The sequence below is a fragment of the Nicotiana attenuata genome, chromosome 9, assembly GCF_001879085.1.
Source record: "Nicotiana attenuata strain UT chromosome 9, NIATTr2, whole genome shotgun sequence".
Lineage (NCBI taxonomy): Eukaryota > Viridiplantae > Streptophyta > Magnoliopsida > Solanales > Solanaceae > Nicotiana > Nicotiana attenuata.
The window spans coordinates 26167656-26194327 of record NC_031997.1 but is presented as its reverse complement, the minus strand read 5'-3'; the positions used below and the strand labels follow the sequence as shown (position 1 = coordinate 26194327).

Genomic DNA, 26672 nt, shown 5'->3' with positions numbered 1-26672 from the left:
TAGCCAGAGACTAGGTACATTATTTAGCCAGAGACTAGGTACATTATTTTATTTATTTATTTGAATTGCATAAAATAACTATAACTCCTTAGTTTAATTCATGTCCAAAGAAGAAAAATCAAAAATTTAATTTAAAATTCTTATTTATCAAGATCTAATAACAAATTAATAATGTATATGAAGGAACTACGTTGTACCTGTTTTGACGATTTTGTTTTTAATTAAGGAATAATCAAAATATCAAGGTATATTATCGTCTATTTCGGATGATTTATTCAATTTAAATTACTATGTTATCAATTCAAATGAGATAAATGAGTTTGAATATAATTATGAACAAGTAAACAAAAAACGGTAAAGTCCACAAAGAATGAGTAATAAGTAACTATTTTTACTGAATTTGATAATATTAGTCCGTGTTCTTTCTACATTCAATGATATTTCAGATTCTCAAACTTTGTGTCTTTTGCTTTGTAAATATATACAACGTTTAAATCTCTTTTTATATGTTACTAACATTAGCGCTAAAATATTTTATAATTTATTATAATATTATTTAATTACCAAAAACACACAAAAAGATATTGCATTTTTTTAAGAAAGAAAGGGAACACTCTTTTTGGAACCTCGATTTGAAGAAATACTTGAGGGAATAGTATGGTTGTAAAAAGAAATACACAATTATATTCTCACAAATAACAATTGCATATGACTCTATAACACTTAATGATTGAAAAATATCATTTGTGAAAGTTGATTGTTCAATTATTCTTTACTTTCACGTGCCCAAATGAGAGAGTAAATATTCACGCTTTTTTTTTTTTTTGTTTTGAAGTAGAAGGATAATATTATATTACTAGAAGCAAAAGATTACATAGTCCTTACATAGTTCCTAAGGACATTTTCATTGCCAAACTTGGCAAGTTTTTCACAAACAGAAGAAACAACATATTTGGAACTAATACTAAAACGATACTTGTCCTTTGACAATTGAGGTTCTACAAAACAAGGTGGACGTGCATGGTAAACACGTTTAAAAACTTTGAAGTTGTATACGGCTAAAATCGGAGAGTCCGATTTTATGATCATTATGACGCTCCATAGCCCGTCTCCAGAAGGCTCGAGGANCTTACGACCTATAAGCTCATCTCGCATCTTGGAGATGGCATGGTCATACAACTTATTAGCCTACAAACAAAGGAGTCAAAGAAACAAAGGAAAATATTTAAGAGCGCCAAAATATGTCAAGGTATTACCTACCGCAGGCACCCCTCCGCTTCCTCGATGGCGTTAGAAGGCTCGAGGAACAGCTCGAGGTTCGACCCCGAGGGTTCCCTATGTTCGACCTCGGGGCAGTGCAAATCGGCGGCTATGATGAACAAGCGGAAAATTTCCAAAGCACGTGGTTAGAGCTGACAAGGTCTACAAAGGATAGTACAAGTCCGTACCGTGACATTAAATGGCTGTACCAGCCGCATATCTTTGTAATAAATGGTTGTACCAGCCGCATATCTTTGTAATAATGCACTTGTACTATGTTGGAATTCCCTCTCCTATATAAAGGGGACCCTTGTTATTTGATATTGAATACAAGAACAAGAACATTCTCTGCTCTCTAACTTAAACATTCTCCATTGTCTCACCTTTGATTTTATTGCTTACATTTATTGTGTTTCATTTATTGTTCTTCATTTATTACTCATCATTGATCATAAAGAGTCATCATTGAGCCCCTTGAAACTATTAGTCCTCCATCGATCATCCCCAGTCGAGCTCGTTAGATAAAGCTCGAGGTCCAGCTTAGGCCAGCTCGAGACCTCGGTTCATGGCCATTCGGTTTGCATAACATACTATCCTTGAGCTCCTATCTCATTTTTCTAACTCACACTTAGCACCTATTGCCTAACAACCAGTATCAAAATAAATCACATATTTTTAGAACCACAAAATTAAATTTAATTGTAATTACCATTTTCAAGGTAAACAGTTTGGCGCCCACCGTGGGGCTAAAAATAATAGTGATTGTTTTAGTGCTGGTTTACTGAAAAATGCAAGTTATTCTTCACACTTTTGTTTGTCCAAGAATCTTTGATTTCAGGTCAAAATGTCTAACTCAGTGAATGCACATGAAAACAACGGTCCTGAGGACCATGGAGAGAATGGTGTAACTGTTCCAGGCGTCGGTGTACCACCGCGAAACCCCTAAGGAAGCACCAGAACTAATCTTCGTGGATGTGGCTCACGCAACGCCCAACACGTCGATATAAACTCCCACACTAACGGGTGTATACGCCAAGAAAACCAACAAGAAGCTCAGAAAACCCCAGCTCGGGAGGAACGAGAGATTAGCCTTCACGTTATTTTTGAGATGTTGCAGGCACAACAGCTGGTGATTGCTCAACTGCAAAGCCACCAAAAAACTCCAAGCACAGCAGCACCGGAAACGGCTCCTCGAGCCGAACAGGTACCGGAAAGATCGAGCAATAACGGGTCAGCAGCCGACCCCGCTATTATAAAGATGCTCGAGGGACCTCACAAAGAGGATTGAATCAGGCGAAAAGAAGATAGAAGCTAATGACAAAAAGGTGGAGACCTACAATTCAAGGGTCGATCAGATCCTTGGCGCACCCCCAATTTTGAAGGGTGTAGATTCAAAGAAATTCGTACAAAAGCCATTCCCATCGAGTGCTGCTCCAAAGCCCATCCCGAAGAAATTCAAAATGCTCGATCTCCGAAAGTACAACGGAGCCTCGGACCACAACGAGCACATCACTGCTTACACTTGTGCTGTAAAGGGAAATGACCTGAGGGACGACGAAATTGAATCCGTCCTGTTAAAAAAATTCAGAGGAACACTTTCAAAAGGGGCCATGATGTGGTATCACAACCTATCCCCGAATTCCATAGACTCATTTGCCATGTTGGAAGATTCTTTTATAAAGGCTCATGCCGGTGCCATCAAGGTTGCTACAAGGAAATCCGACATTTTCAAAATCAAACAGAGAGAAAACGAGATGCTACGGGAGTTTGTATCTCTCTTTCAAATGGAGCAAATAGAATTACTGCCAGTCTCCGATGACTAGGCAGTGCAGGCCTTCACCCAAGTTTGAATGAACGAAGCTCAATAGCTTCGAAGCAGCATCCCGCCATGACTTGGGTGGATGTCCACAACCGATATCAATCAAAGATTAGGGTCGAGGACGACCAACTAGGAGCCCCCTCGGGCTCAGTATATCCTAGCAGGCTCCTGGCAAAGGAACCAAGGCCAAACAAGAAAGGTACCAACCGTACACTGAAGATCGAAGAAATGCCCCAAGGCGTAACATACCCCGAAACGATCAAAGGGCAGATCGAGGACAGAATCCTCGAGGACTCGTGAGCAGAGCCGGATTCGATAGACACACGGGACCGACAAAGGCACCCCGATTATCTGAATACAACTTCAACATTGATGTTTCGGACATCGTACCAGCCATAGGTAAGATCAAAGACACCAGGTGGCCAAAACCCATACTATCAGATCCGTTGCAAAGGAACCCTAACCTGGTGTGCAAATTTCACGGCACACACGGTCATAGGACCGAAGATTGCAGACAGCTCCGAGAAGAAGTAGCCCGACTAATCAACAAAGGGCACCTCCGAGAGTTCCTCAATGATCGAGCCAAAAATCAATTTCGGGAAAGAGAGGCGAACAAGAAAAATGAATCAGAAGAGCCACAACATGTCTCCACATGATCGTTGGAGGAATCGACATCCCACAGGAACCCATTGTCAAACGAACAAAAATATTCATCACCAAGGAAAAGCGAACTCGAAGAATAGTACAAGTCCGTACCGTGACATTAAATGGTTATACTAGCCGCATATCTTTGTAATAAATGGCTGTACCAGCTGCATATCTTTGTAATAAATGCACCTGTACTATATTGGGATTCCCTCTCCTATATAAAGGGGACCCTTGTTATTTATTGCACACATGATATTGAATATAAGAACAAGAACATTCTCCGCTCTCTAACTTAAACATTCTCTCCATTGTCTCTCCTTTGATTTTATTGCTTACATTTATTGTGTTTTATTAATTGTTCTTCATTTATTACTCATCGTTGATCATAAAGAGCCATCATTGAGGCCCTTGGAACTGTTAGTCCTCCATCGACCATCCCCAGTCGAGCTCGTTAGCTCAAGCTCGAGGCCCAGCTTAGGCTAGCTCGAGACCTCGGTTCACGGCCATTCGGTTTGCATAACATACTGTCCTTGAGCTCCTATCTCATTTTTCTAACTCACACTTAGCACCTATTGCCTAACAACCAGTATCAAAATAAATCACGTATTTTTAGAACCACAAAATCAAATTTAATTGTAATTACCATTTTCAAGGAATAAATAGAAGTTTTTCACTGTTTCCTTCGCCAAGAGATGGGCCATCACATTTCATTCCCTGAAGTTATGCCTCAGGATTGGGAGCTTCAACTGGTGCATTAACCATTTGCATTCAAAAATTAGGTTAGAGAAGTTTGGGTTATTTTCATAGAGTAGTGATATAGCATCTATTGAATCTGTCTCTATCTCAATCTTTGGGTATCCCAGTTTCCGAGCAATTTTTAATCCTTCATGGAGAGCCATTAGTTCACAATGTATGACTGATGAAGCGTAAGAGGATTTGCAAAAGCCAACGATCCAATATCCATTGCTGCTTCTAAACACACCACCAAGGCCAGCTTCTAGTGTATATCTTGAGAATGCTCCATCAATATTTAGCTTGATAGTATCTGGTGGGGGTTTGATCCATCTGATCTCAATTAATATCTCTGCTTTATTTGAAGGGGTTTTTCTCCGTGAAGAAGTTATATTCCCAGGCTTGTTGTAAAACATCAGTTTGTTTGACCTTATAATTAAGATTATTGATGTTGTTGTTATTTCTATTCTTCCGGATATTCCAAATGGGGAAGGGAAGAATGGTCTTCCAGTTACTAGAATAGTTACTTTTTTGAATAAAAGTTTCTTTTAGGCTAATTAACCAATGTATACCTTCTTTTAACTCGATGTTAGGGATGCCCATGTTTTTCCAAAAAAATTGAGTGCCCGGGCAGTGGAGGAAAATATGTTGTGCATCTTCATAATTGTTTCTACAAACTGTGCAAAACTTGTCTATGTTCATGCCAATGCGGAATAAGAAAGCTCTGCAAGGGATGTGGTTATGCATGCATTTCCAGAAGAAGAATTTGATTTTGTTTCGACATTGAAGATCCCAAATCCAGTTAAAGTTTAATTTTTGTGCGGTAAAAGGATTTATGAGTTTGTAGCACGATTTTGTGGAAAAGAGACCACCGGAAGTGATACCCCAGGTCATAGTATCCCTTTCGAAGATCTTATTGGGGGTAGGAGTTACGATAATTTTGTTCATTAGGTTACTAGGGATGTCAAAAGAGATACATGAAAGGTCCCATTTGTCATCTTTAATAATATCTCTAATAGAAGTGTTGAGATCCTTTTTACTAAGAGGGCCATATATGTTATTTCTTAACGCACTGGAGTTGTGCATCCAATTTGAGGTCCAAATGTTCATTCTAGAGTGAGAGTGTGGGTGCCAGAGAATGCCATCGTTACAAAGTTTCCAACCTTTTAGAATAGATTTCCAAATAAAAGAAGTGGAGTTGGTTGATTTCTTATTGGCGTACTTGTACGAGATGAGTTGAGCCCATGGGGTGTTAGTGTTTTGTAACAGTCTCCACGAGAGACCTGTTATTAAGGCAATATTTTTGGAAGAAGCCTTATGAATGCCAAGGCCTCCTTCCTGTTTACTCTTAGTGACAATATTCCAGTTGACTAAATGGAGTTTTTGAGTTGCTGGTGCTTCCCCAAATGAAATCCCTTTGTATCTTATCAATTTGGTTTAGGATATTAATTGGAGATAAGTATACTGCATAGAATAAGCGGGGATTGCATTAAGCGTGCTAGTAGCAAGAGTTGTTCTACCAGCCATATTGAGGAGGGAACATTTCCAGTGCGACATTTGGTTATGTAATTTGTCTACTATGAATTGGAAGTCTCTAGGCTTAGGACTATGATTTAGAATAGGGAATCCTAGATATTTTCCAAATTCATGACTAACTTTCATTCCAAAAAGGTTTGAGAATAGGTGGAACTATCAGGAGTACAGTTTTTTGGGAGGATGATTTTAGACTTAGTAAAATTGATGGATAATCCTGATTGAGAGCAGAAAAAATCCATACTGGATTTTATACAATTGCCAGTTTTTTTGTTGGCCTTGCCCATTAGGGTGATATCATCCGCAAACAGAACATGGGAAAAAGAGGGACCTTTTTGAGAGATTTTGATCGGGTCCCAATTTAAAATATCTATTTGATAATTAATAAGCTTTGAGAGTAATTCTAAGCACATGATGAAGATGTAGGGGGATAAGGGGTCTCCTTGGCGGATACCCCTACTGGGACTAAAGAAATCAATAGTTGTCCCGTTAACAAGGATTCCCCTGAGCTAGTACAAATGCAGTGCATAATTAAGTTAGTGATTTTAGGGGGGAACTTGAAGAATCTAAGTGTTCTATAGACAAAAGACCATTCCAATCTATCAAAAGCTTTTTCCAGATCGATTTTTATCAGCATGTCAGGGATAGATTTTTGTTTTTACGAAGATTATTCATTAATTCTTGGATGATAATAGCATTGTCACTAGCTCTCCTATTTTTCATGAAACTAGACTGGAGAGGAGTAATTAGGTAGGGTAGGAAAGGTTTTATCCTGTTTGCAATGATTTTAGTGATTATTTTGTATGAGGTATTACAAAGTCCAATAGGTCTAAAAAAATTTAGGTTGTTTGCATTGGAAAATTTTGGGATAAGACAAATAGAGGTTTCATTTATACCATTTGGCAATGTTTGTGTATTAAAAACCTTACGACAGTAGGATTCTATCAAATTTTTGATGATGTGCCAGTATTTTTTATAGAAAAAAGGTTGAATTCCATCCGGCCCAGGTGCTTTGAAGGGTTTGAATGAAAAAATAGCCTTTGTAATTTCCTCATTTGTCAAGGCAATATCAAGACTAGTTAAGTCAACATTATTGTGGTACGTAGGATCATTTAGGATGGTCTTTCTATGAGAGGTGGCTTTAGAGGTTGTGAAGGCATTAAAAAAGAAATTGAGAGTATGGTCTAATATTGATTTAGGATCAGTAATCCATTCACCATTGTTGTTGGTGAAGTACATAATAGCATTACGACGTTTACGATTAGAAGCCATTAAGTGGTAGAATTTTCTATTTGCATCCCCATCATTTAGCCAAGAGATTTTGGAGCGTAATTTCCAAAAGTCTTGTTCCATTTTTAGAATATTGTTGTATTCTAATTGGAGTTTAAATTGTAAGTCTTTCAAAAAGTAACTTCTATGGTAAGAGGGAGAGGATTGAATTCCATTGAGCCGAGCTAGGAGTATTTTTTTTCTTTCTGAAAATATCCCCAAAAGTCTCATTTTTCCAGTTCATAACAATGTCTTTGAAAGTAACTTGAGCATCAATTAAACTATTATTTGACCAACATCGTTTAACAATGTTTATGAAATCAGGATGTCTACATCAAATTATTTCTAATCTAAAAGGTTTAATTAGCGTTTTTAGGGGATAATTGGACTAATAACGGGCTATGTTCAGAGTGAGTTCTGGGCAGGTGGGTGGCCATAGCCTTGGGAAAAAGGGATAGCCAGCTATTATTAACAAAAATCCTATCTAATCTTTCCATAATTAGTCCTCTAGATTTTTTCCTATTATTAGTCTAAGTATACGTACACCCTTTATAACCTAGGTCCAATAGATTGCATTTGTTTATGCTATTCTAAAGATTATTAGTTCTCCTACTGTTGATTGGATTACCACCAAATTTATCATTAGCGCTAAAAATGTCATTAAAATCTCTCCCTAGGAGCCAGGGCTTAGAGTTATTGTTATGAATGCTTTCAATGTTATTCCACAGAGTACATCTTTTTCCTAGGTTAGTACTAGCATATACTAAGGAAAATAACCAAGAAGTATTAAAGGGAGTTACCTCAATAGTGGCGTGGATCTCTTGGTTCCTCCTAACAAAATCATGGACTCTCACTATGCTAGCATCCCACATAATAACCATACCCCCATCTTGACCCTTCTATGGGACCTCAACCATTTCCGTAAAAGGAAAATCATTCAGTAGGGTGATATGATTTTCCATACGGGTTTCTAACAAAGTTACCATGCAAGGTTTGTAAGTATCAACCATCTCCCTAAAGTTGATACGGAAGTTGTCATTGTTATCCCCCACGAATATTCCAAATGATGATGTTAGTAGGCCTATACATCATTTAAACATGATTGTTGTTTGAGCTATTCTCCATTGTTGCATGGAGCACTGGGTTCCTCCTCAGGGAAGGACAAGTATCATTGCATGGCCCCCACTGTTGGGTCTTGTGGTGGCATGATGTCCATTGAGAACTTGTACAAGGCTGGGGGGGGAACTGAGCACATACCTTCTCTAGCATCTCCTTGAAGAGATAGACTTTTACATTGTTTAGACTTGGGATTGGACGGTTGTGGAGGTAGGATGTTTATTGGGGGAACTGCTTGAGCTTGATTTTGGCAGAAGTGAGGGGCTGTTGCCCATGGCATGAAGATTGGGTTTAAGTTCTGGATCTCCCCTGGGGGAAAGAATGGGAGATCCAGTGACATATTCTGTGGTTGGAGGGGATTGAAGTGGTGAGGGAGGTTCCACTGATTTCTCATGGTTTGAGCTTGGTGTGCATTCATAGTGGGGGCCCATGGGTGAAGTATGTTGTTTAGCCAAACGTGGTTGTGGTAGTTGCTCATGGCCATGTGCATTCCCTTAGAGATAAGTTGTGCTAGAAAGTGAGAGTTTTGGAGGATGATCACTGTTTCCTGGCCATCTAGAATCATGTTGAACGTGACTGCATGGCCCATCAGTGCTTGTTCTATCCATGATAGAGGTTGGTGATCTTGAGGGAGAGGTGGTTGGATGAAGAAGGCTGTTTGGCTTCCCTGTTGGTTGTTCAACTTTGGAGGTGGGTTGGCCATTGTGTGAGCTCTTTGGTGCCTTAGGATTTGTACAAGTCAGTACCTCATCCTTTGTGATATGGGAATTCTTGGCATTGTGAGTATGAATGGGTTGATTTATAGTGGTATGATTTGTTCACTGGAAGGTGGAGTGGTTTGGGTAGAAGGATTTTCTAGGATGTTAATGATTTGGTCTATTTGCATGCTTTCTTTACATGTTGGAGCAGAGATTTTAAGCTGATTTGGTATAGTAGTAGGGTTAGGCACGTGTTTCTTGTAACTGACCAAATGTTTAAAGGGTAGGGGCATGTGGGACATGTGTTGTGGGGCCTGATCTTCATCCATGTAATTGTTAGAGATGTTATCAATTAGTTTAGGATAATTAGAGGGATGGTTATCGGATGAAATATCTTCTCCCCGGTAGTTAATATTATTATTATCAGTTTTATTATCTACGTTATTAAGATTAGTGGGGGTGTTTAAAGACTGCATATTGGGTAATTCACTTACCTCCATGTCAGACACGTTGTCATTGGGAGGTTTCGTTAATGCCACGTTAATATTGTCTAAAAATAAATTGTCTTTAGAATTTTTTATTTTTGTGGGCGGATTCTCCAAAGTGGAGAATTTGTTACTACAATTTACGAAATTTCTTTGAGGAGATGTGAAATTATTAGCCGGGGTTTTTTTTTGTTACTCATAGATTGAGTGTTTGAGAGGATATAATTAGTATTAGGGGTTTGAGTAGAAAACTTACCCGGTATTGGATGAGGGAGATTTTATTGAATACCTGGATTTTGAGTGGTTTCAGAACCTCTTCCATTGGTTCTTTTTTTCTTTGGGAACTTAACCGTCTGCCATGCATTGCCATTAACTTCGCTGACATTTCTTACTTCCTTAGAGTGAGGATTTGGATTACCTGGAATGGAGTTTATGGCTGGCAGTGGAGTTTTTACATAGTGGCACCTCATTGCCACATGACCCAGTCTTCCACATTGCTTGCATAGAGTATTCTCACCCTCGTATTGGATGATTTGTTTATGGTGGCCAATATTGATGAAGGGAATTACAGGAACCTCGAGTGGGAGGTCAATGCACAATCTAGCGTAGCGTCCCCTTAGCGTTGAAGAAGTGCACGTATCCACTTTTAGTAACTTGCCAATGGCATTTCCAATTTTTGCTAAAATAATACCATCATAAAATTCGGTTGGTAATTGAGGTAGACGAATCCAAATGGCTGTGAGTGAGCTCTTTACTTCTGTTGCCACAAAGTTTGGCTTCCATCTCTGGATAGAGAGAAAACGGCCAAATATGAACCACGGGCCATTGTTTAGGACTCTGATCATGTGTTCTTCGCATTTGAATTTTGCTATGTAGTAGTCTTCTCCCAAATCGATTAGGGGAAAATTATCCATAATTTTCCAAGCAACCTGAATTTTCTTTTTGAGGATATGGTGTTGGATTTTTTTACCATGTAGTTTGATAATGAGAGAATATCTCCATGGTTGATATATACATTCTTGGTCTTCCTCTGTCAAGTGAATTCTCTGTTCATCCACGGACCTTGAGTGAATGGGTAGGGGATTTGATTCTTGGAGTTTTGTAGTAGTATCAATATATGTAGGGGTCTCAGCAATTTTTAGGGAATGCTGTACTCCTTCAATAAGTTTGTCTTTAAAACTTTTGATTTCTTCTTTTTGAGTGTTAGTATCCTTATTCGGTGGCTTAGGAGGGATATGGAAATTGTTGTTGATTGGATCCATTTCAGAGGGTGTTTGAAGTTGAAGGGATGAAGATTAGCTTTGTTTAGAGAGAAGATAGAGGAAAGTTTTTTATACACGGTTAATATCTACGCTTTTTAACACTTCAACATCCAGAGGATATCAATTATTAAATAGCCAACTTTAGAGGGTAACTAAGGCTGTAATTTGTTTGGGGGATTTTTTTTAACATAAGTAAATATCCACGCTCATTACAAAATTAAACTCTTACTTCTATAAAAATAAATATTCGGATGATAGTTATGTGCCTGGACATAAAAAGAAAGCTCATTCCCAAACGAAGAAAGAGTAGATTAATAAATAAAAATATAGCAGTTAAATAATACCTTTTGCTATAGTAATTTAGTTTTTCTAATATGTTGGAAATAATTCTTATGATATTTTTTATTGATTAAACTAATAGAACAATTACAGCTTAGTCCTCAGAATGTCTTCCTTCGTTGATGTTAGCTAAATAGGATCAATAATTTTTTTAGAAACTTATAACGTTTTTCACTTTAATTTTATAACTCAAACACAAATTTTAATATAATATTTATGTAATTTTTTAAAATTTTATATTTGTTGAGATAAGCTACACATGCAACGCGCGTACCCTAAGACTAATTATATTAAAAGCACGAAGGCCCTTAGCGAAATATCGTTCGCCTTTTTTATCCTTTTAAAATGGAGTTCACACTTGACAAAATAGTCATTTACTATTTTCTTAATATTTAAGAATACCCATTTAAATAATTTCCTACTATTTAGGAATAGTCATTTAATTAATTCCCTACTATATAGGAATTGCCATTTAATTATCTCCTTTAATACTTATAATATTGATCTTCAATTCTTTTTGGTTCTAAAATTTCAAGCACACATATGTAACGACCCGACCAGTCGTTTTGAGCATTTTCACTTTGCTCGGTAGTTTGAGTGCATGAGTAGCCCCGTATGATATATTATGACTTGTGTGAATCATCGGTTTTGGTTTTCAGGTTAATCGGAATCGATTTAGAAGAACGAATATCATGATTGAAGCTTCAAGTTGGAGGAGTTGACCAAGTTTGGCTTTTGTGAATTTGAGCTAGGAACGGAGTTTTGAGGGTTTTGTTAGGTCCAGATGGCGATTTTGGACTTGGTGTATGCCCGAGTTTGCATTTGATATTTCTAGAAGGATTCGCCGCTAATTGGCGAAAGTTGGAAATTTGAAGGTTTGGAATGTTCATAAGTTTGACCGAGAGTTGAATTCGATATTATCGGGTTCATATTGTTGTTCCGGGAGTTAGAATAGGTTTGATATGTCATTTGGAACTTGTATGCAATAGTTGGATTAATTCCGGATTGGTTAGGCTTGAATCGGACGCTTGGTTCAAAGTTTGAAGTTTATGAACTTAAGAAATTGATCTTGATCGGCGATTCATGATTTTGATGTTGTTATGTGTGATTCAAGGCCTCGAGTAGGTCCGTGTTGTGTTATGGGACCATTTCTAGGCCATTTTTAGTTGTTGGTTTTTGGCTACAGGGGTGTACATTGCGATCGCGTGGATTTGGTCGTGTTAGCGAGAAGAAAAATAGGAAAAATGGAGTTGTGAATCGCGATCGCGGAAGATTTCTCGTGATCGCATAGAAGAAAATCTCTTTTGCACTGACCAGATTTTGGAAGCTTATAACTTGCAATCTATAAGGAATTTGGAGATGATCCAAAAATGAAAATTGTAGCCCTTTGAGTCTAATTTTAAGAAAATCAAATCGTTTGTCATTTGGAGTTTTATACAAAAAGTCATGGCTAATATACTACAGGCTGTCTGAGAAGAGTTGGGAAGGGTTAAATGGAAGTTTGTTCATCGCGATCGCCGGGAAATGGCCGCAATCGCGTAGGGTAAAAATTTTCCTGCAAAATTTTGTAATCGCGATCACGAAGGGTGCCCCTGGAACAATGTATAAAGTACTCTATTACGGGGGTTTCTGCCATTTTTGCCTAATTGGAGCTATGGAGCTCGGAATGAGGCAATTTTTGAAATGATTTTCACCATATGGATTAGGGTAAGTGTTCTCTACTCATTTTGATTTTATATCATGAATCTATCTTTGTTTTCGGCATTTGATTGAGGATTCTAAAAGAGAGTTTTTTGTTTTTTTGGCTAAAGTTTCATTGAGCAAATTTTCGAGTTTTGAACATTGATTTCGAGTCGGATTTGAGTGAAAGTAGTATGGTTGGACTCGTAATTGAATGGGTTGTTGGATTTTATAAGTTTCATCGGATTCCGAGGCGCTGGGCCCAGGTTTGACTTTTTGGCCAATTTTGGGCTTTTGATTAAAAATTAGATCTTTATCATTTGGAATTGTTTTCTTCGGCATTTATTGATGTATTTGAGTTGCTTTTGGCTAGTTTCGAGCCGTTTGGAGGTCGGTACGCGCACGATGGCATTTTGGGGCATCGTTTGGCTTGCTCGGTATTGGATTTGGCTTGTTCGAGGTAAGTAATACTTCTAAACTTGGTGCTGAGGGGTATGAAAACCTGAATTACATGTTATGTCTTTGGTGTTGAGGTGACGCACGTGCGAGGTGACGGGCGTGTGGGCGTGCACCTTGTGAATTGTGACTCTGTTATTTTTGTGGTACTGTGTAGTTACCTGATCTTATCTGTAACCATGAAACCTCTACGTAGCAGAGCTTTTAAGTTGTGATTCATGTTAGAAACCATGTCTAGGCTACATGCTTATTCTATTGGGACCCACCGAGGTCGTTTCTATTGTTGAGTTATTTGCATACATTGCAATTACATACCCAGTCATATCATTCATTTGCATGTCATATCTTAATCTCTGTTACCATTTATTGATATCTTTTTTGGGTTGATTTTCATGACATTGTGAGCCCGAGAGACTGGGGGGATTGATGACTGAGCGAGGATGAGGGCCTGATTGTGAGAATATTTATTTATGATGGGAGCGGGCTGCACACCGCAGCAGATGTTATTGATTCATGCCATGATTGGCTTATTATAGTGCTTACGCTGAACGAGCCCCTCCGGAGTCTGTACACACCCCTAGTGAGCGCAGTTACCTACTGAGTGCGAGTGCCGAGCGATTGGGAGGATTAAGTGACTGTAAGGACTGAATGACTGGGAGGACTGAGTGAATTGATACTCTGAGAGTATGCATATGGCTTTATCATTGAGTTGCATCGCATTTGACATGCACACTTGACATACAGACATAGAAATGCATTTTCCTCATGCTGTACGGTATCACGTCATTCATGATTCTCATATACATTGACATGTAGGCGTAGGGATGTATTTTCCTCATGCCATTTGATAATGAAACATCTTGTATATTGTTGAAAAGTTTTGGAAAAAATCACAGTTTTACAAACCTACTCATATTTTGGTGATTTTGATAAAAGAATTTGGGTTTTCACTGATATACTTGAAAAACATGTCTATTTTTTCGTAACTGTGAACGAGTTGAGCATCTTATATCTAAGTATGTTTCCTGTACCATTATTATTATTTTGTTGTGAACTGCTATTGGCTATTGGTGTTAGACCCCGACCTCTATTCCAGCTCGTCACTACTTTCAACCTAAGGTTAGGTTTGTTACGCATTGAGTACATGGGATCGGTTGTACTCATAATGCACCTTGGTACAAATATGGATGTTGAGGTTGCTGTGTATGACGGGAGCTAGCATTGAAGACGTATATGTGTTCTAGTTACAACTGCCTCTTGTTCATGGTAGCCCTAGACTTATGAAAATTTATTTATGTATATTCGGACAGATGATGTATTTATTTTATACTAGCTTTGTAAATTTTAAATCTTAGAAGCTCATGATTTGTACTACCAGTCCTTGAGAATTCTTGTATAAAAGCAGTTTTATTATCATTTCTTTCTTGAAAAATATCATTAATTTGGATAGTTGTTAATTGACTTACCTAGCGGGTTGGGTAGGTGCCATCACGACTAGTTGGATTTTGTGTCATGACAAGTTGGTATCAGAGCCCTACGTTCATAGGTTCTACAAGTCATGATCAAGTGTCTAGTAGAGTCTTGCAGATCGGTATGATGATGTCCATACCTATCTTCGAGAGGCTACATGGCATTTAGGATAAACTTCCCATCTTTCTTTCCTTATCGTTGGGCATTGATTCATCTTGAAGCGTAACTCTTTGAATCCCTTTCACGCATTCATACGCGCATGTGAGCGCTCAGTATCAGCTGTACGTCGACGACTTGTGATTCCATGGATGAGGTGCTTGATGTGATTTCGGCGTGCTGATGATGGGCTAGTCTGGAGGACTTGAGGCTCGGTTAGGACCGCAGCTTAGTCTCGGTAGTTTTAATTGTGTGAGCACGTGCTTTTGGACTTATAAGTCTGGAAGAGTCCCTACAGTGGAATTGTGGCTCGATGAGTGGCTGGGTGACCATATGATGAGTATTATGTGCCTGCGGGATATGTCCAAGTGGTTTGAATATAACGGGAAAAGTTTGTTTGGGATGTGAAAAGGACTATTGGGTGCTTGATTTCTGTCTTGATATGACGCATAGTCTCAAGTTATGAGTGTATTAAAAGATTTTCCATATGTTTTAATTATGGAATGAAGTAGATTATTCATGTCTTGTGGTGAGTTCAGACTCAGGAAGATTAAGTGATGGCATAGTAGTTGTGGCTGTGAAAGGTTATGGAGAGATGTCAATTTGAATCTAAGCAGGTGGGTTATTACCTGCGGGGGTAAACTACGGATGTGTGATCATTTTGATGTTGTGGAGGCTTTTTTTTACCAGCGGGTTATGATTATGCGACTTGATTATGGATCGGTTGTAATAGTTGACCTGACCATCACGTGGATGTATGCGAGTTTAGTAGATGATTTGAGGTACTATGTGGTTTGTGTTATGTGAGCTTATAAAGGATTTAGTTGAATCCCCCTGCGGTATTATGGCAGGAATAGAGTATGGGTATTATGAGTTATCGACTGTTTTGATCCATGGCTTTGAGCCAAGTGGGGGAGTCTACTATCGACGATTTGATTGCATGGTTATGTGTTGTGTCAGTTTTGGTTTGAGGTATATTGTGAATCAGTATGACTTGAAGAGGCTGGTTTTGAGGATGACTTTAGCAAGAATGTTTCTGGATACGGGTTATATTGCACTTTATGGGTATATAGGAATCATGGGATAATTGAGTTATTATTCGTGAAGGATGTAGTGCGCGTGGAATAGGAAATTGCTCGGTTGCTTAAAGGTGAGGATTACTTCTTTGGCTGTTATTGTGCTAATGAGGCACAGATCGTTCGGCCTGTTTTGGGTGGTGCAACTGAGATTTGGGCAGAGTGGATGACTCTCGAGAAGGTTATAATGGATTCAAGATTTATACGTAGCAATTGAGAATTTTTCGGATTTGTATATGGCTATAATTTTTTGAATTTGTATATGGCTTAACAACAACTCTCGGCATGTTCGAGGACGAACCTATGTTTAAGTGAGGGAGGATGTAACGACCCGACCGGTCGTTTTTGTTACACCCCATATTTTGTTACGTGGAAGTACGCCGTAATTAAATTGATATAAGATCGGAAATGAGATGTTACGTCCCGCATTTTCGTACGTTGAAGTTTCATCGTAAGTTAATCGATGTAAGTTCGAGAATGAGATTTATTTTGGGATTATAAATATTACGCTATTTCAAACAAGTGATAAGTTAATTTGTGAAGGTGAAAGGGTAAGTGAATCGAAGAAAATAAGTTTCGTCAAAGTTTGTCAATTTTGGATAAAATACGGCCCGAGCTATAATACCCGATAATTTTTGGACTAGTACCATACATGGTACCACATGACCATGATAGTGAAATATATGAGGTATGTTAAAAGTGAGTGGTATCTTAAGTAATTTAAAATAATTCTTAATTATGCGAGTAATTAGTTAATTACCGGGTAGCGGGACATTACCTAATTAATTAATTAACTATAGGATAAAATTAAATTTCCACCCCTCTAACGTGGCTGCCCCAAAGGGGCCTTGATGATAAGTATTAACTCACACAAAAAGGTGGCAAACTTTGGAGGGATTCTTTGCTAAGTCATCACCTAGTGGGGCCCACACCCACTAAGGTAAGACTTTTTAAATCCAACTAATTTCATACAAGATGCGATCATTTTCACAAAGAATGATACAGTGATTTTCATACAAATATGATCATTTCACAAAGAAAGGTACGGTGCAAATCTTCAATTCAAGATGTGATCATTTCCTACAAGATATGATCAATTCACAAATATTCATTGTCTAATTCACAAGAAACGTGAATTAAAACTAAGGAAAGTGACAGATTTTGGGTAAATTTTCATACAAAGTTACACTGCGTAATAGCAACGGGATTTGCAATTCTAAGAAAGCACGGTACAATCTTTCTCAAGAACAACGTACGGATTTTCTTCTACTTCGATCCGCTGTTACGTGTTGTCGCAATCAACGGGCATTAAAGGGATTATCAAGGGAATTGGTTTAGGTATGTCAAGGCTATCCCTTATTTCTTTTGGCATGATTCATACGATACAAACGAAACGAGCAAATGCACAACTTCCATAAATGACTCTATTCATAGAAATAATAGGGATGCTTATGTTCTTGATTCCCCATGTGTCATATTATTCTATCATCTGTTCATGGGTCTCTAAAATATGTAAGTTGGTAAAGTTTATTTCATGATATTAATTAAAGGCATAATGGTCTCATGACGTACCGACATATTTTGTTAACGTATTTCTTATGCATTTATACATGTACATTGACCCATGACCAGATGGTGTTATATACGCATATATATATATATATTATATTTATATGGGATATGAGAAAAGGTTACGGTGTTATATACTCACCACCACCTGATCAGCTGGTATACGTTGATAATTTTGCCCACAGTGGCCGAGATGATATGATGGGATGCCCTCAAAGGCTTGATGATGTTATGAACATATGTACCTATGTACGACATGACATTCATACGCATATGCATGACACGATAAGTATTTCATGATTTACAAAGTTGTCCAGACTTACAGGTTGAGTCATGTACTGTATATTTCTTCCATGTCTTTTATGTACTTATTTATGTGCCTTACATACTCGGTACATTATTCGTACTGATGTCCCTTTTGCCTGGGGACACTGCGTATCATGCCCGCAGGTCCCGATAGACAGGTCGAGAGTCTTCCAAGTAGGCTATCAGCTCAGCGGAAGATGTTGGTGCGCTCTATTTGCTCCGGAGTGGCTTGTTTGGTTAGTATGATTTAGACATGTATTGTTTTGTATGGCGGGGCCCTGTTTCGACCTTATGATAAGTATGTACTCTTAGAGGCTTGTAGACAGATGTCATGTATACGGATGCTTGTATGGCCTTGTCGGCCTATGTTTTGAGTTTACAAATGATCATGTTGGCCTTATAGGCCCGTATATCTCGAATGTAAGTTTTTATATTAGGATGGGTCATTCTATGTCGGGTATTTTCCCATGTTTTATTCTACTTATGTCACGATAGCCTCTGAGGCTCATTTACCTATGATACGAAAGATACATCACGTATGTACTCGGTTGAGTAAGGTACCAGGTGCACGTTGCGGCCCATCGGTTTGGGTCGTGACAGTTTTGAGCATTTGCACTTAGCTCGGTAGTTTACGGGCATGAGTAGCTCTGTATGGTGTATTATGACTTATCTGAATCATCGGTTTTGGTTTTCAGGTTATTCGAAATTGATTTGGAAGAATGATTCTCAACTAGGAAGCTTTAAATTGGAATAGTTGACCAAGTTTGACTTTTTATATTTAACCTTGGATTTGGAGTTTTGATGGATCCGTTAGCTCAGTTGGGTGATTTTGGACTTACGAGCGTGTCCGAATTGTGATTTGGAGGTCCGTAGTTGAATTTGGCTTGAAATGGAGAAAGTTAGATTTTTGGAAAGTTTGATCGGGAGTGGAATTTTTTATATCAGATTCAAATTGTGGTTCCGGGAAATGGAATAGCTTCGTTATGTCATTTGGGACTTGTGTGAAAAATTTGGCTCATTCCAGGTTGGTTTTCTATGTTTCGGCACGAGTTATGGAAGTTGAAAAGTTCAAAGTTCATCAAGTTTGAATTGAGGTGCGATTCGTTGTTTCGATATTGTTATGTGTGATTTGAGGCCTCGAGTAGGTCCGTATTATGTTATGGGACTTGTTGGTATATTTGGACGGGGTCTCGAGGGGCTCGGGTGAATTTCAAACGTAGTTCGGATCATTTCAAATGGTTTTTGCATTTGCTGGTTTTCTGCTATTACATGTTGCTTCTAGCGTTCTTCGCGATTGCGAAGGCTTGGCCGTGATAGCGAAAGGTGTTTTGGTCAGTGGAGCTATTTGTTCTTCGCGTTCGCACTTCTGAGGTGTTCGCACTGGGTTGAAGATTTTAGTCTTCGCGTCCGCGTCCATGGCTATGCGTTCGCGTAGTGTTGAGCGGGGGCTGGTCAGTCTATATGGGTTCTTCATCGCGTTCGCTGTGAGTTATCCACGATGGCGGAAGTCTGGTAGTGTGTTTCATCGTGTCCGCGGGGGGTTTTGTCGCGAACACGTAGTGTAAAGTGAGGCTGTGGGTTTGTACTTTGCGAACGCGACGCGTTCGCGTAAGGGTGTTGTTGGAACAATGTTATAAAGTACTCTATTTCGGAAGTTTTAGCCATTTTAGCATTTTGGAGCTATAGAGCTCGGATTGAGGCGATTCTTGAAGCATTTTTCACCATGTGGATTGGGGTAAGTGTTCTATACTCATTTTTGATTTTATATCGTGAATCTATCTTCGTTTTTGGCATTTGATTGAGGGTTCCAAAAAGAGAAATTGGGGGATTTAGCCTAAAGTTTCCTAGAGTGAGTTTTTGAGTTTTGACATCGATTCGCAGTCGGATTTGAGTGAAACTAGTATGGACGGACTCGTAATTGAATGAGTTAACGGATTTTGTGAGTCTTGTTGGGTTCTGAGGCGCAGACCCGGGTTTGACTTTTTGGCCGATTTTGGGCTTTTGATTAAAGATTCGACCTTTATCGATTGGGTTTGTTTGCTTTGGTATTATTTGATGTATTTGAGTTGCTTTTGGCTAGTTTTGAGCAGTACGAAGGTCGGTACGCCTGTAATGGCATCTTTGGAGCATGGTTTGGCTTGCTTGGTATTGGATTTAGCTTGTTCAAGGTAAGCAACACTTCTAAACTTGGTGTTGAGGGTATGAAACTGTTTACCGTAGAAATGGTAATAACGATTAAATTTGAATATGGGACTCTAAAAATACGTGATCTATTTTTATGCTGGTTGTAGAGCAGTTAGAGCAGTTGATGCTATGTGTGAGACTTAGAAATGAAATAAGAGTTAGGAATGGGGTGATAATCAAACCGATATGTTGACAATTGGGGCCTCGAGCTTGTAGATTCGGGGGGCCTCGAGGTCGATTCCGGGGCTCGATTGTGAGCAATCGAAGGTGATCGAAGTGTGACTAACAGTTATGATAAAATCAAAGCAGGCTCTTTATGGCCAATGATAAGCAATAAATGATGAACAATAATGAAGATAATAAATGGAAGCAATAATATCAAGAGAATATGTAAGAGAGCAGAGAGAATGTTCTTGTATATTTCGTGTGGAGCAATTGAAGCAACAGGGTCCCTTATAAAATGACAAGGACTCCCTTTATATAGGAGGAAAATCCCAACATAGTACAAAATACATTAATTACGTAGATATGGGGATGGGACAGCTGAATGACGCCCTGATTTGGGTTCAGAGTAGCCCGCTAGACTGTTTCAGCCCTAGTCGCGTGCCTTGAGAACTCCCCATTTCTACCATAGCTGTGGTCAACATAGTCCCAAGGTCGGGCGTCCACGAATCTCGAGGGAGGAAACTCGACCATAGCCTTGTAGCCTCGAGGCTTCGAGATGATTTTCTGAGGCGCCTCGAGGACGAGAAATTGGACCCTCCAATGTCACCGTATACAGATAGTCCCCGCGTTTCTTAGAGAGGAGCTATGAGAAACAATTTTGACACCCAATTCATTGGACTTCCCGTGATGACATCACGTTGATGATATCATACTTATGACGTAAGCCTTCACGATAATCGGGACATCCCATGGACTTGTCGTTTCAGCGTCATTCGATGTGCTGTCGATTCCCATTCTGCAAAGCGACAGTATCGCCGTTGATCCAGTTTCTAATAACGCATTGATTGCGCTCGTCGATCCGTCTTTCAAAGGCATTGATCGCGTTGTTGGCCATACTATCACCCCCTATAAATGGGGTTCTTCCGATACTATCTTTTTATCCAAGTGCCTTTCAACATCTTTCCATCCCTTTCTTCCCACTATCCTTCTCCATTGCTACCCACCATGTTTGGGGTCTATGGCCTTAAGGTTACATGGTGGCGTTATCATCAGCCATGCCATGGCTTTTTGCCTGGGCTTTCCCTTGCCGAGCGAGATTATACTGTCTTGTCGCTGTTGTTATTGTTGTTGTTGTTGCTGTTGTCGTCGTTGGCTTGGGACGATGAAGTAGGGGGCCGATTTCTCCTAGTTCGGGGAAATATTTGGACTCTACATCACTGCTCAGGGGGGGTGTTCAGACTCTACACCGCTGCTTACCTCCCCTAACTACCCGGTGCGGCGCCTCACTCCTTTTGCTTTCCATGAAGTGAGGCGGTACTATCTACTAATTGTTGCATCCCGCACCAGTTTAGCGTCTCAAGAAGTGGCTTCGCAATAGTAGTGCTGGCGAGGTCCATACTAGCCAAATTTTTCACCCGGCCACTTTTTCACCCATTTCTGCCTCTCCTGCGTCAGTTTGCTCTCCTCCACCATTTCCCTCTTATTTATCTTCTCCTTTTGAAGATGCCGTTCTGGAGGATCGAGATAAGACTCCCGAGGAGATGGCGTTTCGAGGATACTGCCACCGAGAATGCATGCCCAAGGAGGTAGTGCTCGAAGGTGCTGCTGCCGAGGATGACCCTTGAGAATAGGTTAGGCTCTTGTCTTATACTATATGTGTACCCCTTTGCTTCTTTGTTTCTGTATAGGGACCTCTCGTGGGCTTTTATAATCATATGTCAGGACCCCTCGCGGGCTTTTGTAATCAAGTGTTTATGAATACAAAGATGTTTCCCCAATTTTGTCTCTGATGTTTGCCATATTTCCTTTTATTTGCGCTTATGGAGACTCTGAATGCATGACTCTTCGGGTCGGTGTCGATATCGAGCCCAGGTATAAGTATTTTTTCCTGACTTTTGATTGAATAATACGGCTCCCCGTGGAACCCTTTGCCTTTCCTCGGACCAAACCTGGATTGGACGGATAAACTCGGGTCGTAGGGACCCTTACTTTGGGTTAAATGAAAGTAATGTTTTGAGCCTTGAGACCGTGATTTATCATTTAGACCTCGCGGTAATCAACGGGTGGAAATTTGCTCGGAGGTCCGAGGATAGGGACTGCCTTTAAGCTTTCGAGTGCAGTCCCCGAGTGGGGGTTCGTTCAAACCCGGGTCACCTGGAAACCTGTTTTGAACTTAGCGTAGATAGCCCTAAGGCGTTGCAGGTAGATTTCGAACGAGGTTTTACATGAATTTAGGTGGTACCCCGTGATCAAGCCCATATGGGTGGAGCTTAAATGCTTATTTCCTTGAAGCCTAACTTCTTTGTGATGGAGGTCCTCGAGGTCGGGTACCACCTCGGGACTTGCGGTGATGCCGTTGGCTTCTTAAAGCCTAACTTCTTTTTGACGGAGGTCCGCAAGGTCGGGTACCACCTCGGGACTTGCGGTGAAGCCGTTGTCTTCTTAGAGTATAACTTCTTTTTGATGGAGGTCCTCGAGGTCGGGTACCACCTCGGGACTTGCGGTGAAGCCGTTGGCTTCCTAGAGCCTAACTTCTTTTTAATAGAGTTCCTTGAGGTCGGGTACCACCTTGGGACTTGCGGTAAATCCATTGGCTTCTTAGAGCCTAACTTCTTTTTGATGGAGGTCCTGAAGGTCGGGTACCACCTTGGGACTTGTTGTGAAGCCGTTGGCTTCTTAGAGCCTAACTTCTTTTTGATGGAGGTCCTCGGGGTCGGGTACCACCTCGAGACTTGCGGTGAAGCCGTTGGCTTCTTAGAGCCCAACTTCTTTTCGATAGAGGTCCTCGAGGTTGGGTACCACGTCGGGACTGGTAAGGATGTTGTTGGCTTCTTGGAGCCTAACTTTCCTTTGATGGAGGTCCTCGAGGTCGGGTACCACCTCGGGACTTGCAATGGTACAGGTATCTCCGTTCCTAAAACATTGCATGGTGTCGCCTAATGTACGATATAGCTGCAAAGCTATCGAGGCGATTACGCTAGTGTATCTTCCCGAAGCGATATCAGTCAGTGTTTTTTGATCGTCTTTTGAGGCAGGCGGGTCGTCGCCGTTTTTTCTATATATATATATATGGTTGTTTTTGCTCTTTTGGAGATCCCATCATTCTAAGCAGCTACCCTTCTTTTCCTGCGTTAAGCTTTTTATCATTTCAGTACCAATCGTACTTGCACCGATTCCTGCTTTGGTTCTCTAAGTTTGCCATCGCCATGACTGTTACATCAGGGTCTGTCGAGCAGAGAGGGGAGTGCTCCGCCTCCGGTATTCGGGACCAATGAGAGCATACCTTGAAAATTACCTCTTTGATAGGAGAAGAGCATCTTGGGTTAGTGAGAAAAGTCTGCGGCTGGGGGGAGAAAGTAGTGTTACAGATACTTTCCCCGGATGAGGGCATCACGGATCGTGCCGATGGATTCTTGAATGTGTACACATATCCTTTAACACTGGGCCCTTGATAGGGTTGTGTTTGACTTCTGTTTAAAGTATCGAGTTACCTTGGCGTAGATCCACCCGTCATTTTGGCGAATAGTGTTGATGATGAGATTTTTTGCGGAGTTGGCGGGTCTTGAATTCACGCTCAGTAATCTTATTAGGCTGTACCAGCCCTTTCACCATCAAGGTCTGCTAACCTTGCGATGCCGGTAGACCACGCCCTTCGTTGTCGACGATGAGGAAGAAGGAGATCAAAAGTGGATGAGTCGATTTGTCCGAGTCTGGACCGTTGACGTTATCCCCGTGGAGTTTATGCCATTTCCTGAGGAATGGAATTACACACGTAAGTGGAACACTTCGTGCCTTCTTGGTTTTGTTTATGGCGAAAGCCGATTTCGTAACCGTGCCTTACTTTCTTTTTCTACAGCGATTTCATGGGCGTCGGGCGACATTCCTGATCTGCCAGATTGGGTTCGGAAGTTGGCAACTCACTCGACTTGTGATGAGCGCAAGTGGCGAGCTTTGTCCTGGGGTAGATGGGAAGCAAAACATCACGGTGTGCGTTGTGCTATTTTTTCCTTTCCCTTCCTTCATTTGGAGAGGCATTTTCCCTTTCTGCGTATTAATCTTATTGTTGTAGGCATCGGAGAACCTTCCGAGGCGAGGCCACGCCCCTTTGGAGAGGGGGAAGGGCCGCTAGCTTCCGAGCTAAAGAACGGCAACAATAAGCGAGAGATGCCCTTACAGGGCGATGGCGCTCGAAGCAGGGCAAAACTGGACCGGGGCTCCGGAGCGGAAGCATTGCTTGAGCCTGCTGCGCCCGTGGTTCCTGGTTTTGGGAAGGTGGTTTCTCCGTCGCCGTCGCATTCTTTTTCCGTCGATAATGCTTCGAGGAGTATTAGAAACTCGGGGTCGCAAACACCGAGCGACCGTGCCTCGACCGGAGTCGACTCTTTCAGAGTTGAAGTTTCTAGATTAGCAGATGTGCGCTCGGCCTTCGAGGAAGCCCAGCGGCTTCACTTCGTGGTGAGTTTCGGCATAGGCCTTTTGAGTTTCGCGTCTTCCCTTTCTTATTGGGTTTTCTTTTTCAGGCCTTCGACAAGCTTAAGTCCGGGCTGCTTCGCCGTGAAGCCAGGCTGCGGAAAACTCTGGACGAGGAGAGATCCCTTAGGCTCCTTTGCGATGAAAGGAAGTCGAGTTGGCGCGCTTGCGGTATGAGGTGAACCGGAGCTTGAATTATGAGAGCTACTTGAAGGAACAGGTAGTTTTCTATCCCGGGTGAGTTTGTGTTCCGCCTTCTAGCTTCTGAGGCTAATGCTTCATTTGTCTCGGTTGCAGAAAAAGACGAAAGCCCTAGAGCGCCTTCGAGATGAAGTTGGCCGAGCCAAGCGTGAGCATGATGAGCTAAAAGCTCAGGCGGAGGTTCAGGCTTTTGAGGAGAAGGGTGTTGTGGCTAAAGTTCTCGCCTTTGAGGCTCACCTTCGCTTAGCCCATGACAATTTCGGTTCAAACAGATGTGATTACGAAGCTCGAGTGCGAGCTTTCGAAGGTCAAGGCTGAGATTGTTGATGCCCGGGCTGAAGCCGTAATGGGCCGAACTAAGGCTGACCAGGAGATGGCGATCTATTTAAAGGACGCTGCTGATGCTCAAGCTGAGCTGAGGAGGATCCTCGACCGCGAAGACAGGATCAAAGAGTATGCTCGTTGCAAGTCTCGAAGGAAGACTCTCGAGGAGATCTGTGCTAGGGGTTTTGTCCTCTCGGAAGGGTTGGCGCGAGCAAGGGCGGACGAGCATGATGCTTGGTTACTTCTGTCTGATACTGAAGAAAGCGAAGATGAGGCCGACAGGTCGTAGCTCCCAGGGAGGGGGCGTAGATATTGCCATATGTATATAACATTTTCAAAGCATGTTTGTAGATGGAGATTGCGATTTTCGCATATGTGTTCGAAAGAAAACCTTGCGGTTTTATTTCTCCTGCATTTCTTTTTGCCTTGATTTTAGCCAGATGAACTGGTATTTGAGTTGAGAGGAATCCTTAGATTCATAGTATAGCCCTGGGGCTCCTTAGGCTGGTCTGTGGGCTCTTACGCGCTTGGTCGATGCGACCTCTTGGTATAAGCTTGCGACAACGGCTCTTACGCTTTTGCTTTTGGGCAAATTTAGTTAACTATTTTGGGTTCGGTCTCCGAGTCGGGTTTCGGCTCGAGCTCATTCGACCCTCAAGTTTTTGATTTTAAGCTTGCGGCAGTGGCTCTTACGCTTTGGTTGGTGCGATCTATTTATGTGGGCTGGCGATAATGGCTTTTACGCTTTAGGTCGATGAGACCTTTTGTGTAGGCTTTATTTTTTCCTCGATAAGGATTTTTTGTAAGTATTTGCCTAACTGTTCGACGATTTAATAAAAAACCTCGATTGCGAGTTATTATATGGCGATGATCGAGCACCTCAGGAGGTTTGGCTCGGAGGCTGAGTATCTCGAAGCAAGTGTTTAGGAGCTGACATGGTCGAAGCTCTTTTGCCTATGTCGAGGGTAGCATGTTTAACCGTTTCTTTTTGAAGTAGATTCGAAGTAATTGAAGGCCTGTGATTTTGTAGCGACGGTCGGGCGTCCCCGAGTCACCTTAGTTTGGCTGGTACAGCCTTGTGACCGTAGTCATTTGTGTTTGGCCAGAACCGCTTTTAGTCTCGAGTGAAGTAGTTTCGATGTCTATATCGAGGGTATGCCTTTTTGGGGTCTTACAAGTTCGATATATAACCTTAACTTTAAGATCGGGTTTATGCCTTTAGTAAGGTCTTACAAAATTTTCATGCCTTTGAGGTCTTACAGTTTTTAGATACTTGGTACAAGTACGGTTCATGCCTTGCTTGAGGTCTTACAGATGTTGCCGCTTGGTACAGGCGTGGTTCATGCCTTGATGGAGGTCTTACAGATATTATTGTTGCCTTATGTAGGTCTTACGAGATCGAGGCAGCCCATTTGGGGTCTTATGGCCTTGGATTTTTGATAAGCCAATGGAGA

The 26672-nt window shown here is 40.9% G+C and overlaps 1 protein-coding gene across 1 annotated transcript; it reads right to left on the bottom strand.

Annotated features, from left to right (window-relative positions):
• Positions 9839 to 10822, bottom strand: LOC109232605. Its single transcript, XM_019398365.1, has one exon. It carries the CDS (start codon positions 10820 to 10822, stop codon positions 9839 to 9841), a length of 984 nt encoding a protein of 327 aa, XP_019253910.1.

What these genes read in the sequence shown, in the direction of transcription:
- LOC109232605 (XM_019398365.1), bottom strand. Translation starts at nt 10,822, where the DNA reads ATGGATCCAATCAACAACAATTTCCATATCCCTCCTAAGCCACCGAAT.